The sequence below is a fragment of the Anser cygnoides genome, chromosome 1 (genome assembly GCF_040182565.1).
Source record: "Anser cygnoides isolate HZ-2024a breed goose chromosome 1, Taihu_goose_T2T_genome, whole genome shotgun sequence".
Taxonomy (NCBI): domain Eukaryota; kingdom Metazoa; phylum Chordata; class Aves; order Anseriformes; family Anatidae; genus Anser; species Anser cygnoides.
The window spans coordinates 118,301,742-118,318,407 of NC_089873.1; the positions used below are offsets into that span (position 1 = coordinate 118,301,742).

Consider the following 16,666-nt stretch of genomic DNA (forward strand, 5'->3'; position numbering starts at 1 on the left):
CACTAGCCAAGCCCTCATGTCCAGCCAAGAAGGACAGTGATTCCTCATTATCATCCTTACTTCTAACCACTCTGGTGGTTTTCCCTAAAGCCATTGGGCTTTAAGATGTTGAAGCTTGCTGCTGGCATTCCCTGCTAAGTCTCTTTGGGTTCAGGGCAATGCAATGTATTTTTGACCTCACAGTATCTGTCTGGGTTTTTGCCAGACCTTACCCAGGCCTTTCCTCTTTCAGAGCAGTCCCTCTCTCTCTTTCTGGGACCCCAAGGTGTCCATTCTTCTGTCACTGAAAGTGTTTTTAAACGTGAGTAGCTGGCATTTTCTTCTGCCCCTCTGCAGAAGCTGCTTTTTGGCTCTAGGTTCTACCAGGAGAGTAAGATCAGGGTCACGGACCCTACCAGGGTCATGGGATTTCGCCCTTATTCATCATGTTATATGAAGATTCCCCGCGGAAAGGGCTTAGAGTGGTTTCCACGTCACTGTCAATTTTGATTTTCGTTTCTCTCTTCTCAAACATAATTCAGCTCCCAGTGAAATCCCAGTTCCCTGCAGATCCAGTGAAGGCATTGCCTTTTTTCTTCTGTCTGAGGAGCTGGGGCTTCCCCGAGTTCTCCTGTAGGGCGTTTTTTCCTCCAGCTGTTGTGTGATTGCATTTTAGATTGTATTGCACTTGTTACCAGATTGAAAAAGGACCTTTAGGTACCCTTGGAAGCCACTGCTAGAGACAATTCTCATTGTTCAGACAGTCTCCCTGCCCCTTTTAGGTAATTTCCCAGTTCCTGAGCTAAGCAGGCTGCTACCTGACATTTTGTTTCCATACTTGATTTCTTTCCCTCAGTGGATTATCAGTGTGACATGGACCCTGCACACTGACTATTTAAGGTAGCTTGACATAGGAAGAGTAACTTACAGTTAAATAGTGAATGGACAGGGTTGCTTTGTAGGAACGGCTTCCAAGAGTATCACAATTGTTTGCATTTGCAGCAATCTGTGTGGCTGTATGTGTGTACTGTAAGATGAATGGCAGCACTTTTGCTGGCTGACCTCGGTTCTGGGTGAAAACTGCTCTCTCCTCATGTGGCCAATGAGTTTCCATGTTTGTGGAAACAAGCTAAACTTTACTGATGAATTATGGGCACAGTGGAGTACAAAGGACTGTGTCATGCCCCTGTATGGACTGGATTTTGAGTGCTAAGAGAAATTTAGATTCAGCGAAGAGGAGAGGGCAGGTTATTTCTCTCTAAAGCCATGATGTGGCAGTACAAACGGTTGCCTAAGCAAGCCAAGTGCTTGAGTCATCTGTAGTCAAGGGTTCCTTGTATGCTTGGAGCTAGAGGCATGCCTATGTGGGCATGCCTATGTGTAAGACGTTGCTGCTTTGAATATCACTGTATTCTGGAGCGGAACTGCTGTCTGCGTGTGGGAATCCACTTTCTCCCTTTCTTCAGAAAGACTTTTTAAAAAAGCATTTGCTAAGGAGAGAATCCGAGTGGCTGATGTGAGTCAGTCCCTTCACCAGCTGGCAGAGAGTCATGTTTTAGGGACTAGGTCTTTGTGAGATGAGGAGAGCAAAATGATCCATCTGCTCACCCTGCTGTGGGTGTATTTGCATTTGTAAGAACGAAAACTGAAAAATGTGTTTATCCTAGGCTCTAGGCACCTTTTGGCAGTTACTCTAATGACACAGTTTAGAGTGATAATCAAAGCCAGGAGTTTTTATCACAGAATTTTCTAACTCCAAACGCAGAAATTAAAACAAAATACCATCGTCTCCTCACAGGGTGGTGTGAAAGAAGATACTAGTGTAACGTTTCACTTTTTGTAATCCAAGTTAATAAAAAGATGAACTTTTTAACAAACCCTGAATTTATGAAGGTTGGAAGATTTAAATTTTGTGTACCTCATCTAATGTCCTGGAGGAAATGCCATTTATATATATATATATACAAGGGAGTGATGGCTGCCATCTAGATAGGCAGGCTTTGATGAAAAGGTGAAAGGTGCATTTACATTTTTCAATAAATGTTTAGCATCTGACAGTGAAATTTATTTATTTATTTATTTGTTTATTGACAATTTTGCTGTCCTGGAGCTTGGTCAGTTGTTTGCTGAAGTCATTTCAGCTTTTCCCTATAACTTTGCTTTCCACCCACTTCTCAGCCAAAAATACTTGCTTGTAATTCCTAGAGATCCTTCAAGGATAATGTATGGATATTATTTGTCTGTTTTGTAGTGTCTTTCTGATATTTGTTTGCCTCTTCCAGCATTCTCAGCATTAAAATTGTCCTATTTTTGGAAGGCACTCTGTCAGATGAAATTGTACAGTTAGAGAACTTCTCATGATGCTATTCTGCTGTGGTCACTCTATTAGGTATACGCAGGTGCCAGTGAAAGCCAGGTCAGGTGTCAAAGTGCTGCATACCTGTGTTCAGATAGACCCCACAAGCCCATACCTACAAACCTGTTTTCTTCTGAGTGAAACCTGGGCTCTGCATAGTCCAGAGTTTATGGCTGATAATTAAATGTGGCATCCTGCTGTCAATCTTTTTTTTTCTGTAATAATGTAACATAACAAAAATAGATTTTACTGGCAGCCTCACCTCGGTGAAGTCTCAAACATGTTCGTCCCCTTCCAAACAGGAAAGGAAAAGTTGTAAAGGCTACATGTGAAAACTTGCAAGAGCTTATGTGTACTCTGCTTGAAGTGCTGATAAATGGACGATGTGAAACTCCAGAGTAATGATACCAGTTCCTTTGGGAGACAGAGATGCTAAGAAGAAGTTGAGGATGGAACTGTTCTGCCAACAGCAGCTTTCATTCAGCAGTAGTGCGTTACAGAAAAGAAAGTTAGAAATGCCTCCTGATGCATATGATGTTCCTCCATATGTTTGATCTCTGTGATCCTAATTAGAAAACCTGGCTCTTGAAAAATTATCTGGCTTTTGTTTTGCAGGTTATGCACACTGGAAGGGTCAGGTGTTAAATTCAGATGAACTTCATGAACTGTATGAAGGACTTAAGCTGAACAAGGTCAATCAGTATGATTATGTACTCACAGGTAAGAAGAGCTTGTTTCTTTGGAGTTCACATGAAAAGTAAAATGAGCGTAGAGATATATAAACCATATTCCTCCTTATCCCAAACCAAGCAATTACATGTTTCCTCCTTAGATTTGTCCTGTGATTTCAATTGTATATTATAGACCTAACTGCTCATGTTATTTAGTTTGAAACAGCCAGTGTTCTCCAGCCAGAAGGTTGTAATTGGGTGGGTAAATTGATCCTCTGGTATAGTTTACAGACTTGTACAGGCCAGTCTTGTACAGACTTAGTTAATGTTTTGGGAGTGACTACAGAAAAAAAAGGTAAGGAATGTCAGAGTATTATTTTTAAAATCATTCTGAAGACATGGGTTTAACCCTTTCACCTAAATTTGCATTAGTAGCACTCTGTGGCATGATAGAATGACTTATATGCAGTTGTCTGTCCTTGTTTCTTCTACTTGATCTTCAAGGGATTGTGCTTTGGATACAGAGCAAAGCATAAGGAGGGGTGGATTTTGTTTTTCTCTCTGTCATGAATTTTTGATTTGCTCTTGTTGCTACGTAGCTCCTCTTACCTTCTCCAAGTGCATACAGTTCTGGAGGACATAATGACTTTATGCACTCCTAGGTGGAAAGTGTTATATATATAGGCAAAGAAAGCTTCTTGTAGAACGTTGTATAGAATGGGGAGATTATATCAGTAGTTTCTATTACAAACTGCTTCTCATCCAATTCCTGCTTCTTTGGTGTAGATTAATTATGGGGTTTCACCTCAGTGAGAGCTATGCATCTGGTTTAGATTACAGTATCTTTTTTTTTTATTGCAGTGAACTGTCACTTTTTAAAGGTAAACAGAAATAAATTGCCAGGTTTAATTAATTTCACAGATTCCACACGTAGGAAAGCGCTCTCCTTATACAAAAGGAAAACTGGAGAGTTTAACTGGATGGATTATAACCCCAAAGCAGTCATTCTGGCTTGGAGGGTATGGCATGACTGAAAAGTTATTTTCCCTTCTGTTTCAGGGAATCTTTCCAAAGTAAAGGAGACTAAATAAGAAAATAGATTGAGCTAAGGTTAAGAAATTAATTTCAGCATAAACGGGTTCTTTGTAATTGCAAACTGAAAGAACATCCTTTGTTTCCTTGAAAGATGTCACACAGAGGACATTTCCAGGAAAAGCTCACTGTATTGTAGGAGTTTTCAGGAGATGTTACTATACAGCATTGGTAAATAATGCTTGAATATTCTTTTTGCTGAAATGTTCCTTCTTTATTCTACTTTCAACTCTTAGAAGAGTCCCCAGCTCCTTTCCTATTAGCATCTTAAACTGCCAAAACAGATGTAAGAGATTAAAAACAGTAGAAAGAAAAATTGAAATCTTTTGAAAATTTTGAAGACAAAAAATATTTAAATGCCTTATAAAATATGACTTGTGGGTATAGATGTATAGATGGGTCAGTATTTTGTTCTGGTTTCTTTAAAAAACTTGCTCAGTGTAGCCGGTATAGACAAAGTATAGACACAGAGAAGTGTAGAGAAAGAGAAGGAATGGGTGGAAATGACATTCATTTCTTATGATCTAATAACACCCTCTGTATTCTTGCGTTGAGTTATGGCTGAACTTGAAAATCAGCTTTCTTCATTCAGGGCCAAAAGACAGATTTTTCTCTTCAAACCGGAACAGTTATTCACCATGTTGCACAGCCATACTTTGCTACCGCCAGTGACCTGGATATAATTAATCAAACACTTAAATTAATTTGTCAGCAGTTAGGATTTGACTATAATTGCATGTCTAATTACTGTAGGTATCTTGGCTGAAATGGAAATGATTATCTTTAGGGTGATTATATAAAATGACACTTCATTAACTTTTGTGACTGTCATTTAATTGTAGGTCTTCATATATTTGTTTCATTTACAGTAGAGCATTTGAGGTGCCAGATAAACTCTAGTTCTCTGTAATGCTTTTGAAGTACCTCTATCAATAATGTTACTCATAATATGGCTTTATAGGTTTTTAAGCCAGTCTGTTGTGACAGGTCATTTAAAACAAAAATCTTTGCTTGTCTTTTTTCAATGATAATCGGCATTTAATGGAAATAAGACAAAGCATTTTGGCCCAAAAGCTTGGAATCTTTTTCCATTTGTCCTCAACATGTAAGAATTGAACAATTTTATGACTGAAAAGAAATCTCCAAAATGTATTCTTAAATATGTTAGTAGAATGGGCACTTCTAAGCTGAAGGGTTGAAGAAGCTACCTTGCTGGAATAATACTATTAAATGAACTAGAGTAAATGAAAATGCACTTATTAATTAATGTGTTATAAATAAAATTAATACATAAAATAAATACAATAAGTAAATATATAAATAAAAAATATATTAAAGAAATTGATGATTAAATGAGAATGTTGTAGTGCTAACATTGTATTTAGGGCCTTGAGATGTAAAAATAACATATTTCCAGCTTATCTCACTGCTAAGCCTAAGATTGGGAATTTTATTAGCATATTGGCCATTGCTCTGAAATGTTCAAGACTAATTTTCCTTGCATTAATGTGATGGAAACACATCCTGACTATTTAGTATATATATTCAAACATTTTGAAGTTGTATGAACACTTCATGTATAATGTACTTAGCAAATGGATTTTTAAAGTTGTATTTGTAGTGGAGACTGTCTTGACTTTTCTTTCACCTATTATTCCTGAATAAAATACTAAAATGCCTTTCTTTTCATATGCATGGATCCAAAGAATGAGAAGTATGCAAAATTTCTATGCTAAATAAATAAATAAATAAATAGACACACCAGCAAAACATTATTGGAAAATTAACTTTAAAAGTGTCTTTTTTTCACAAAGGTTATACAAGGGACACATCATTTCTTGCAATGGTGGTGGATATTGTCCAGGAGTTGAAGCAACAGAATTCAAACCTAGTGTATGGTAAGGACGTGAATTGTAATTCTTTCTGCTCCGTTGTTGTATGTCCCCATCATTTTCATGTTTTAGGATGAAAGCGTTGTTCTGATGCTACCCAGCATTTCACAATCATTTTGTGCTCAGATCTGTCTGGGACCAGCTGAGACACCAGTGAAGTTTCATTTCAACATTGCTTAAGTGTTGAGGGAGTTGGATTTTATCTTTCTGATACTACGCCTTTCAGTATATGTCTTGCATTATGCCATCCAAAAGAGAGCGTGCGTTAAGGAGTGATTGTATCAAAGGAAGTCTTGTAAAATCCCAGCTGGCTGCTGCTGTTTGTAGTTTTGAGGCATAGGCTGGAAGTGCTGATAGCTGAAGCCTCTTCGTGATTTCCAAGTCAGTCAAAAGCGGGATAGACTCACCCATCCAGCCTTGCCATGTTTTCTTCTTCACCCCAGAAGAACAGTACCAATGTGCCTTGTAAGTTTAATAATTTAAAGAGATTTTTAATTCTGGTTACTGGTGCTAAGATTACCCAGGAGTGCTCAAAGAGCAAAGATTCCCCTCTTTTCATTTTGGACTCTCTGAGTGTTTCAGGACTTTTGAATACAACTGGTGTAGGCTTAAATTGAGCAGGAGTTCAGAGTAACACAGCAAAGTCAGTGGGGATTTACTGGGATAAAGAGCTGTGAATCAGAGTTTGAGCTTGGCATCTTCAGGTTCAATAAACCCTGTGGTCAGGAATCTAGAACGGTTCACAGGATTTACAAGGTGCATGCTGCATAGTGGGATAGTGGACTTGGAATTAATAAAGCACAGTTCTCATTTTGAAAAATGTAGCAGAGATATCACCAGGAGCTTGATTTTTATAGCTTTTTAGCCTGTAGTAAAGCTGTTGTATTGGCAGGGTCTCCACCGTCTTGTACTAGCAAGTGAAAACTAAAAACTGTATTGGAGTGTGAACAGAAAGAAATATCTAACTGTATAGAACAGGAAGGAAGTGGTCAGATAATGGGAACATAACTAAGCTTCTAAGATCCTTCATATTTAATAAACAGATCATAATGTAAGGAAAATACTTTTAAAATGTAAAACAAATATCTCTCTTGTTGCTCATAGAAACTTCCTTAAGTACCAATTGGACATTGATTTGATATGTTGGGATTTGTATTTCTTTTTTATCTTGCTGAAAGCTCTTGTAACACAGTGAACAGTATTCTTTTTCAAGTAGAAGCCTAGGTTGTTTCCGTTCTTGCTTTGAAACTGAGGGCACTTAGTATACGTTGTTAATATTGCAGATGATTCAGAACCTGTGCCAAATGTGTGTCAATACTACATCAAGCATGAATTTATGGACTTTGGCCTGGATTTTCTTCTTGTTTCATTTTAATACACGTACTTTTTATGTGTACAACACAACATTTTGCATGTATATATTTACACTAAAGTAAAAATAGGACTCTTTTCACAAATATTAGCTTCTTCCGTGTTTCTTTCCCACCACAGTAGTATTACTACACCAGAGTTTTGGACTGGGGAGTGAAGGTGAGGGCTCTGTGCATTTTCCATAACAGAAGCCTCTTCTGTCCCAGTGATCAGACCCTCTCATCCTCATCGCTTTCAGATGTAACAACATGGAAGCAGGTAGCAGAGGGTGACTACAGCCCTCTGATACCTGTTTAAGATTTCTTTTACACCTGCCTTACTCTTTCAGCCACCAATTTAAAAGTTTTGGTTAAGTATGCTGCAAGAACTGTGTGAGTGTATGAGCTATCAAGGGACAATGCTGTAACATAGCTGCTACTGCTACTTAAAACTTTTACCCCCCACCAAGGCCTCTATGACTGCCCCCCATCTCTAAAGCTAGATTTGTTCTCTGTTACAGTATGCGATCCAGTGATGGGTGACAAGTGGAATGGAGAAGGCTCCATGGTTAGTACTTAGTTGTTTAGATTCTTTGTATAGCGATTTTTTGTTATATAAATGTGTAAGTGTAAAGATTTATTAATTTTTAAACACAAAGACTAAGCTACTTTACCTCGGTGTGGCTTTGGATCCCAGCATCAACTACATTTGTTCCTGTTTATCATTAGTTTATCATCTGGGGAGAATAGTAGTTGTATACCCCTAGGATTTATTTTTAACTCTCTCTGCTGAGAGAACAGGTAGAGTACGGACCCTGTCCACAGGAAAATATCCACCTCTTCCCCTTCATTTTTCACTGGAGTTCTCTCATTTTCTGTCAAGATAGCAGTTTTGGCAGGTAGCCTTGCTCACATTGTCAGCGATCACACAAATTGACCTACCACTTGAACCTAAATGAAGATGACTAATTTCATGTGAGATCCAGCAGCTGTTAGGCATTGGGCTGTGGTAGTGACAGAAAGGTCGTGTGTGCCAGTTCCAGACTGCATACTGACAAAGAGACATTTGTTTTTAATCAACACTAGCAGATAGTTGCAGTGAAAGTGCAATGTGGGAAGAGATCAGCAATAATGATATTTTATATTTTCTTCTGCCTAAGATAGTCATGCACTGTGAATTCCTCTTTGTCCTTGTACCTTTTTACAGTTTACTTGCTCATAAAAAATCACATGGCATAGCACTTAGTAATAAATTTGCCATTGCTTTTGTGGTCTTATTCTTTCATTTTATGACTATTGCAATATTTATTGTCTTTAGCTTTTTCTAACAAGGCAGAGATCTAGTAGCTGTAGAGTCACCTTGCAAAGCCTTGGCTCTGGGGAGAAGTCATAACTATGGAGCTTCCCATGTCTTTTGGGTGGAAGACAAGATAGGTGGAAAAAGAGGAGAAAATTTAACATGCAACCCACCAGCTCATTCCTGCCATAAAAAGTAATAAAATTATTATTTAAAATGGTTTGATTTAGATGTGATCTAGTCTTGAACTTCTGTCTAAAGGCAGGGTCCCTGGGACATCATCATGTCACCATAAAAACATGAGCGAGCTGAGTAGCAATATGATGCATGTTCCAGTAGCACCTGATGGTCAACACCATGATAAGGTTGTATCTGTCATTGATATAACTGGAATGGGAGATAGTAGCACATGGGAACATGTATAAATACACCCTGCCTTACACATCGTATGAGCCTAACATAAAAATTAAAACATAGATGAAAAGAAGGATTAATGCTGGTTTAGAAAACGGGGTGCTGATGAAGAGTATCAGCCACTTGTAAACTATGGACATTAATAAAGGTTTTGTTAAATAGAGTTACAATAAGACATAAGAAGGTGAAGTGAGTCCTGCAATTTAACTCAAACTCCTAGCTGAACTCCAGTACATGCCAGAACAGCTGATGCTTTTCAACTTTCTTCCTAGTTTGAAGAGCATACAGACTGGTAGGCTCCTGCTACATCTTAGTGTATGTCACCTGCTTAGACAACCAGTCTCCCTTTGCTAATGGGCTGTATTTAGCTGAAGAAGATGTGATAGAGATGGACCAGGAAAGCAGAAGGGGGAGTGTTGGCCCTCATTACTGGATGAGCTGAGTCTGCAGTCAGCAAAGTATGTGATGGTTTGTTAGACTTGTGTACAACACAAGCAAATGTTTTTAATGTACTTATCTAACTACTTTATAAATTAAGTTGTACCACGCAAGTGGAATCTGATTCCCATTCTGGCATATTAATGTACAGCACACCCCAGAAATACTGCACTGAAAGGAGGGGATAAAATAACACATAGCATGAATGTTACTTGTTCCTCAAGTCCCACAAGTGTGACACAATCAATGTGGGTGCACACTCAGGCAGCAAAGGACTTTTGTTCCATTGGTACAACAACAAAGTAGTTTAGTTTGGAGGTAAGGACACGAAAAAGAGTTCCTGTGTTCGGACACTTTATTTCCTCGTGCTGCTCTGTCATCTTGGTAAGAGGGAACCCAAAAGCTCTTCATCTAGACACCACTTCCTTTAAATGCTACCAGTTTAGTCCTGCTTAGTGATGCTTCCCATCGCTGTCAGTGACAAAAGGGCTGTTGGCAGCACTGTCACCAGCTGGAGGATGCACAGCCTCTTTAATTCCTGCTGGATATCAGTACACTGGTAGCTTTATGTTGACTGGAGAGTGTTACTCCCACATCTGATATGGCTGCTGATAATATTTGATACCATCTTTTCTTCCATAGTATGTGCCCAAGGACCTCCTCCCAGTCTACAGGGACAAAGTTGTACCTGTTGCTGATATAATTACTCCTAACCAGTTCGAGGCTGAGTAAGTACTTAATTTCCCTTTATAACAAAATAAACTCAAGGATAAAAACAGGGCAGACTGATATCTGTTGTTTCATTTTTCTCAGTACAGTGCTGTATGTATGTATATGTTGGATTTTGTTTTTTAGCTGTTGTTTTAAAGTAGTGCTTTTCAGCGAACCTCCCATTGTTCCATACTGAAAGCAGAAAAGAAACTGGGAGTTACTTGAGGAACAGAATTCTCTTGTTTTTTCCAGTCTCTCATTTTCATGATTATTTCTTACTGTCTCCAGAGACCTGTATCTAGGGCAGATTGAAAAAGTACTTCATTTCCTTCTCCTGTTCTTACCCATTCCTGAGAAAATTTGTATTGTATGTCAGAATATCAAATCTGAAATAGTTTGACTCAAAAGCCCCAAAATTGTATTTAGAAATACCACCATGGCAATATCTCCTAGGAGTTTAAACCTGCATGCCCCATGCCCACCCTGTCTGCATAGCTGTGACTCTTTTTAGTCAGGAGATAATCTGTTATGATATATTACAGACTCTCCCCCTAAAGGGAGGGAGCAGCTACATGGGAGATGGAGAGAAGACACTTGTGAGGCAACTTTTAGGGTATAGGAGATGGGTTAGGACTGATACAAGCCTGCTTCAGAAGCACTGTGTATCTGTGCACATAACTTTGAAAAGCGGTCTGGTACAGCAGACTCTGTAACCACCAGATTGTTTAAGCCTCTATTATGCAGTCCAAGCTTTCATCCTTTCAAAGAGTAAACAAAGCTGCTGTTGCCTGGAGAACATGTGCTCTTTCAAGATTTGTGTTTCATTTTCAGGTTACTTACTGGCAGGAAGATTCACACAGAAAAAGACGCTTTAGAGGTAAGTAGGTAAGGGATAGATTGTGTAAGATCTCGTTCTGTAATTCTACCTGCAATGTTTATCATTTGTCTTTAACCTTGAAATCGCTTTAGCCTCTATCCTTGCTATCCGTCTGTCATTAAAGCTTGTGCTCTCAATGTGCAAAGCACTTTCTGTTCTTGCGTCAGACTTCTGAAGAAACTTCCTGAAAGAACTACAAATAAAGGCACGTAGTGGTAATGAGCAGATCACTGTGAGTTTGTTTTCCTGCAGTGAAGAAGGCAAGCAGCAGCACACCTGACAAATAACCACACTGTCAGCAGTGTGGAAATGCAGTGGTTGGGGTGAAAAACCCCAAATGACCCAGGGCATTAGAAACCCACATAAGTCGCTCCCTCTGCTGTCCACATCCTAGTCATGCAGCAGCAGTGCTGAGTGTTAGGACCGCTATTTCTTACTCCCATTGAGACAGTTTGCAAGGAAGAGATCTTACTAGGAAACTCTTAGGCGAATTGACTGAATACACTCTGAATCTCTTCCTGACAGTGTTTGCTGGTGTTTCGTTTCTTAAACTGACTCAAAGGCCATGAGACCTGGGTTGCAAAAGTAGTGAATAGATGAGAAACTTGAATGGGAGTGATGGCCTTCAGGTCCTTCCTGGTGAAAAGTGGACACATCCAGAGTGCTGACAGCTGCTGTCATCATCCTACAAGGATGACAGATGGTCTGTCTGTAAGTGTGCTGCATGGAGGTGTAAGGATTCACCCTTTTATGCAAACTGCAGAACTGTAAAAAGCTGCAGGGCTTGGTGATGAAGGACGAAATAGAAATATGATTTTATTGGTTTATTAAAAAGAACTGAGCTCTTTGTTTTGCTGACTAGCCAAGTGCTTTCATAATGGACTGATGTTATTTCTTCCAGTTTGATTTTGAACTTCAAAGAATACAAAATCTTTAAACAAACAGCAGCTGCATTGGCACCCTGGAGAGTAGCTGGGCTCTGTCAGCCCTGGTGTTTATTGTTTTTTTTCCTTCAGCAATATCATGCAACATCAGTGGATTACCATCTCTTCACAGCAGAAAGCAGTTCCAAAGATCTGAGCTCTTTTAATTTCTCCCTTCCACACCAGTTTTACATTACTCCACTGTGCTGTGAGAGGGCTATGAACTGTACTTCACGCTACAAACTGCTACCTGTAACTCTGTTCTTCTATTCTTGTCCTTGCTGATGGAACCACAGTCTTGAAAACAACACTGTTACCTGAGCATCTCTTAGTTTTAGGTTTGCAAATTACAGCTGCTTGAGTTGGATGTTATAAACAATTTTAGGTGTTAGTTATCTGCCAGTCTCTTCGACTCCTGTGTGCTAGCTCTTCTTTATGATGATGTTTTTTTTTTTTAAATCCCCTATAAGAAGGTGGAATTATTGTTAGGAATCGAAACATTTTAAAACAGTTGCATGCAGGATATTGTATCTTAATGTGTCTGTCTCTTCAGCTGCATATCATAGGTAGGTCTGTCCTTCCAAGTAATAATCCATACTGGAATTTGTCCCCTTTGGAGGTGGTAGGAATTCTGCCATCTATTTCCATGGTGATAAGCATTCATTGATTTCTTCAGCAAAATTAGTGATGACAATAAAGTCTTCTAACATCTAGTTAAATATGACCTACTTTTGGTGTAGAAGGGGCGGAGTCCTGCAACTAGAAGTACCAGTGACTAGGTCCTTGGTGAACTGTGGATGAGAAGTGAAATTGAGTTTAATGTTACTTCACAGGTTGATTATGTCAGCATATGCTGGTGGACTTGCTGCTTCTTTAAAACCCAATCAACATCTATGCAAAGAGATCTGACAGCTGAAGAAACTTTGAGGCTGAGACAAGAAAAAAAGTAATAGAGAATTAAAAAACAGCACATACAAGTCCTTATCATTCAGCTGTTCATGAGTCATAGCTAGCCTGAGAGGATTTTTAGTTAAATTCTTCCGGAAGAATTAATATTTTATCAGTGTTTTATGCTAAACTCATTACTGAAGACATTCTTTCTTCTGTGAAATGAAAATCACTTTTGTAGCAACCAATTGTGATGTCAGAACTAAGGCATTGATGGTTTTAAGTGATGAACACGTGGAGGAAATATATCTGCAAAGGTACATGACGGTGTACATTTTGGGTTTGAAACAATGAGAAGCAAAGATTAAGACAGACACTTGTGCCTTTGATTTAGCTCTTTAATTCTTTGTTTTTGCTAACTATTAAAGTCTTAGCTAAAAAAAAAAATCATGGCTTGGATTTATTGGCTTTCTAGCAACTGTTTAAAGATGCCAGGTTGAGTGCATGTATCTGTATATTTGTTCTCTTCTTTTGATACTACTTTTGATACATGAAAACGTGATGCAGACAAAAATTTTGGTCAGATCTGAAACAGTGTGTTCTTTTCGGAGGAGCATCCAAAGATAATACAAACAGATTCTTGAGTATTTTAACAAGTGTGTGCATTTAAATATGAATGTTTTGATTCCTCTATTTCAAACTACCCCCCCTAATTCAAGTGAGTTCTTTGAGTAGAAACTGTTCTTTCTCTTTACAAAAGATACCAAAATAAGGTGCTTGAGGAAAATCCTTAGTACTCTGAATGATGCAAAGTTTAATCAACACACACTGCGGTCACTGATCACTTCCTTTTTGCACATGGGAAGGTAATGGATATGCTCCATGCCATGGGACCAGAGACTGTGGTGATCACAAGCTCAGATCTACAGGCACCTCTAGGAAATGACTACCTGATTGCCCTGGGAAGCCACAGAAAATGTAAGTTGCAAACTGCTTCATTAAAATATACTTTTTTTTTTTTTTTAAATGAATTTTCTGCTTTATGAAGAAGTGTTTTCATCAGATCCATATGTAGTGCATGGAAGGAGCTTAATTCCCTAAGTGAACTTCTTCTACAGTAACATCAGAGAGCAGAAAGAATGGGGTTTCTCCAAGAGGGAATACAGGCTGGGAGCTGGGGGTGACCATAGCATATCTGAATAAAGTGAGAATGGGGTGGTGATGGCAACACAGGTCCCATTGACAGTCCAGTGATCATTGAAGAGAGATGAAACAGGTCAGTTCAGAGATTAATCCGTGAAATCTAATCAGTAAGTCAGGACAGCAGGACTGGATGCTGGTACACCTACAACCTAGCTCAGGAGAGGATGCTAGTGCCCATGCCTGAGTTTCTGTGCAGCTCCTGGACCAGTGGGCAGAGGGTGCATGGGTGTATGTCCTAGGTGAGATTGATCAGGGCTGCTAAAGCCCCTAATAGTGTTCCTGACAAGTAGTAGTGGTATAAAACAGAACTTGTGGATGGTTTAGTAGCTTTTATGAAAAATTACACTGTCCTGTTAATAGGTTATTCTGCTCTGATGCATTGGTTGTAAAATGCCCTTCTACTTCTTCTTTCCATCCCCTTCTGTATCATCACAAAGATTCACTGTGTGTTTGGAGTCTCACAGGATTTTTTTTTTTTTACATGCAAAGGGCATAGTTATGTGGGATAATCTTGTTTTCATAATCGTTCTTCTTTTTTGATAATTGTTCATCTATGTGTTATCAATCTGGGCATCACATTCTGGACTGCTGAGACCAAAAAAAAAAAAAAAAGACAACTCTTGTTATGTCATCCAGACTCCACAAAGAACCACTTGGTGTTTCTTAACACTTGGTACATGCTGGGGCTGGAGTAAGCCTGATCATTCCAGTGGTGATTCCAGTGTGGCACATGGATCAGATACTCTCTGCTGCAGTGTATAGCTGCTCTCGTGACTCCATAAAACCCCGAAGTTCTCTCTAGATTCTGGTTGGGTATGCCCCACCTAGGATTCAGCAGTCTCCATAAATATGTGGTTTCCTGAGCAAGCTGCTGGTGCAGTCTAAATGAACTGCTCTTAATCTTTCTTAGTCTTTCATGAAAGTGAAAGTGTCAGCCATCTGTTCCCGCCTAAGTGAAGTATGTACAGTATATAAATTGTAAATGCTGTCCCGACTCAGCAAAGTTTTGGAAGGTTGAGCATTTAAATAGAATTGATGCAAGTTTACAATGCTCCTTAGCATCTTTACATTCCAAATAACACAGGAATTCAAATCTGATTATCATTTTAAAATCACGGTAAATGCTATCGTATTAGTTGTTGGGTCTGTTACTTAACTGTCTAACTGTGTTGTAGCTAATGCAGATGGTACCAAGATGACACAAAGAATTCGAGTGGAATCTCCTAAAGTGGATGCTGTCTTTGTTGGAACAGGAGACTTGTTTGCTGCTATGCTTTTGGCCTGGACACATAAGCATCCAAACAATTTGAAGGTATGGGAGAGTTTTTTCATCTGTCTGCAAGTTTAGACTGCCTCTTTTTATTATTTTTAATCTATTACATTATTTAAAATAAAAACAGAATTTTTATTTTCCTACAAGATTTTATCTTGTACAACTTCAGATGATTACATTTCAGTTATATAATTCTGCTAAATAAGATGTTCAGAGAGAGAAAGAGAGACTGCATGTACATTAGTAAATATCTTTTTGTCCTCACTTAATAAACACTGAAAACTATTTACCCTATCCCATTTCTTTCCCTTATGCACACAGAGTCCTTGATATGGGTGTATGATCTCTAATACCTGTTTTGGGAGAATTAAGAGAATCTAAACCCACTTTTCCAAACTCTTCTTTACATAGTTGTCACCCTGTTTGTGTCTTGCCAGTTGTGTTTGCCTGAATATTATTATTTCAAAAGCACTGCTATTAAACTGAGCAGCTGAAGTTTTACTACAACCTGGATATATTATGTTAATGTGCAGGTGGCATGTGAAAAGACTGTGTCAGCCATGCAACATGTTCTGCAAAGGACCATTAAGAGTGCAAAAGGTAATTTATTCAAACTTTGATCCCTTGTTCTGTTTGGATTTGCATCAGAAGAAGCATTTATAGAGCTTTCCGAGTTTCCTGACTCAGAAAGGTATCCTTCAGTGTGGAAACACTCAGAGGATTTAGAGAATCTACAGGAGAGCTAGGTAGTGTTGTCAGTACACATTTTTATTGTGTCCTCCAACCCTGTTTTTGACAACACCAGACTGAAGATGTCACTGTTCAGCTTACACTGGGACTACAGTTACGCTGATGGTGCTTAGCTGCTTTGCAAAGCAGTGGTGGAACAACTTGAGGAAACACTGAGTTTCACGTGCAAAGGAGATCCTGCTTTAAGTATAGCTCGCTCACATTCCCTTTTAGTGCATGTGCTTAACATTGAGAAGGGATTATCAACCAGTAATAGTCTGTTTGATGTATTGGCCATGCGAAGAACGATTTTTTTCAAATTCTCCCACCTTTGAGTTCCCATGTTTGTCAACTTTTAAGGAGATCCAGATGGAAATTGTGGGTTTCCAAAGCATGTCTTTGTCTCTTTGTAATTGACAGCAGAGATGTGTTCCTCTCCTGGAGAGAGGTGCTGCAGAGCAGGGGTGCTGAGAAATTACAGTGCTGATCTTCTACTTTGGAAGTCTTTAGCAGGGATAGTAAGGGGGTTTGGGGTGGAGAAGAAAAAATATAATGGGGTATCAGACAATGCAAC

General features: G+C 38.9%; 1 protein-coding gene and 1 pseudogene across 3 annotated transcripts in view; both read left to right on the plus strand.

Annotated features, from left to right (window-relative positions):
* Positions 1-3,011, plus strand: part of LOC136786600 (ubiquitin carboxyl-terminal hydrolase MINDY-3 pseudogene) — a 28,908-nt pseudogene extending 25,897 nt beyond the window's left edge.
* PDXK (pyridoxal kinase) overlaps positions 1-16,666 on the plus strand; it is a 50,075-nt gene that overhangs the window by 25,915 nt on the left and 7,494 nt on the right. For all 3 annotated transcript variants that reach the window (XM_066979637.1, XM_066979631.1, XM_066979645.1), the window contains exons 3-10: positions 2,951-3,055; positions 5,913-5,996; positions 7,861-7,907; positions 10,131-10,216; positions 11,031-11,076; positions 13,754-13,865; positions 15,266-15,402; positions 15,897-15,963. In XM_066979637.1, coding sequence (XP_066835738.1) covers positions 2,951-3,055; positions 5,913-5,996; positions 7,861-7,907; positions 10,131-10,216; positions 11,031-11,076; positions 13,754-13,865; positions 15,266-15,402; positions 15,897-15,963 — 684 coding nt within the window. The remainder of the gene's footprint in view (positions 1-2,950; positions 3,056-5,912; positions 5,997-7,860; positions 7,908-10,130; positions 10,217-11,030; positions 11,077-13,753; positions 13,866-15,265; positions 15,403-15,896; positions 15,964-16,666) is intronic.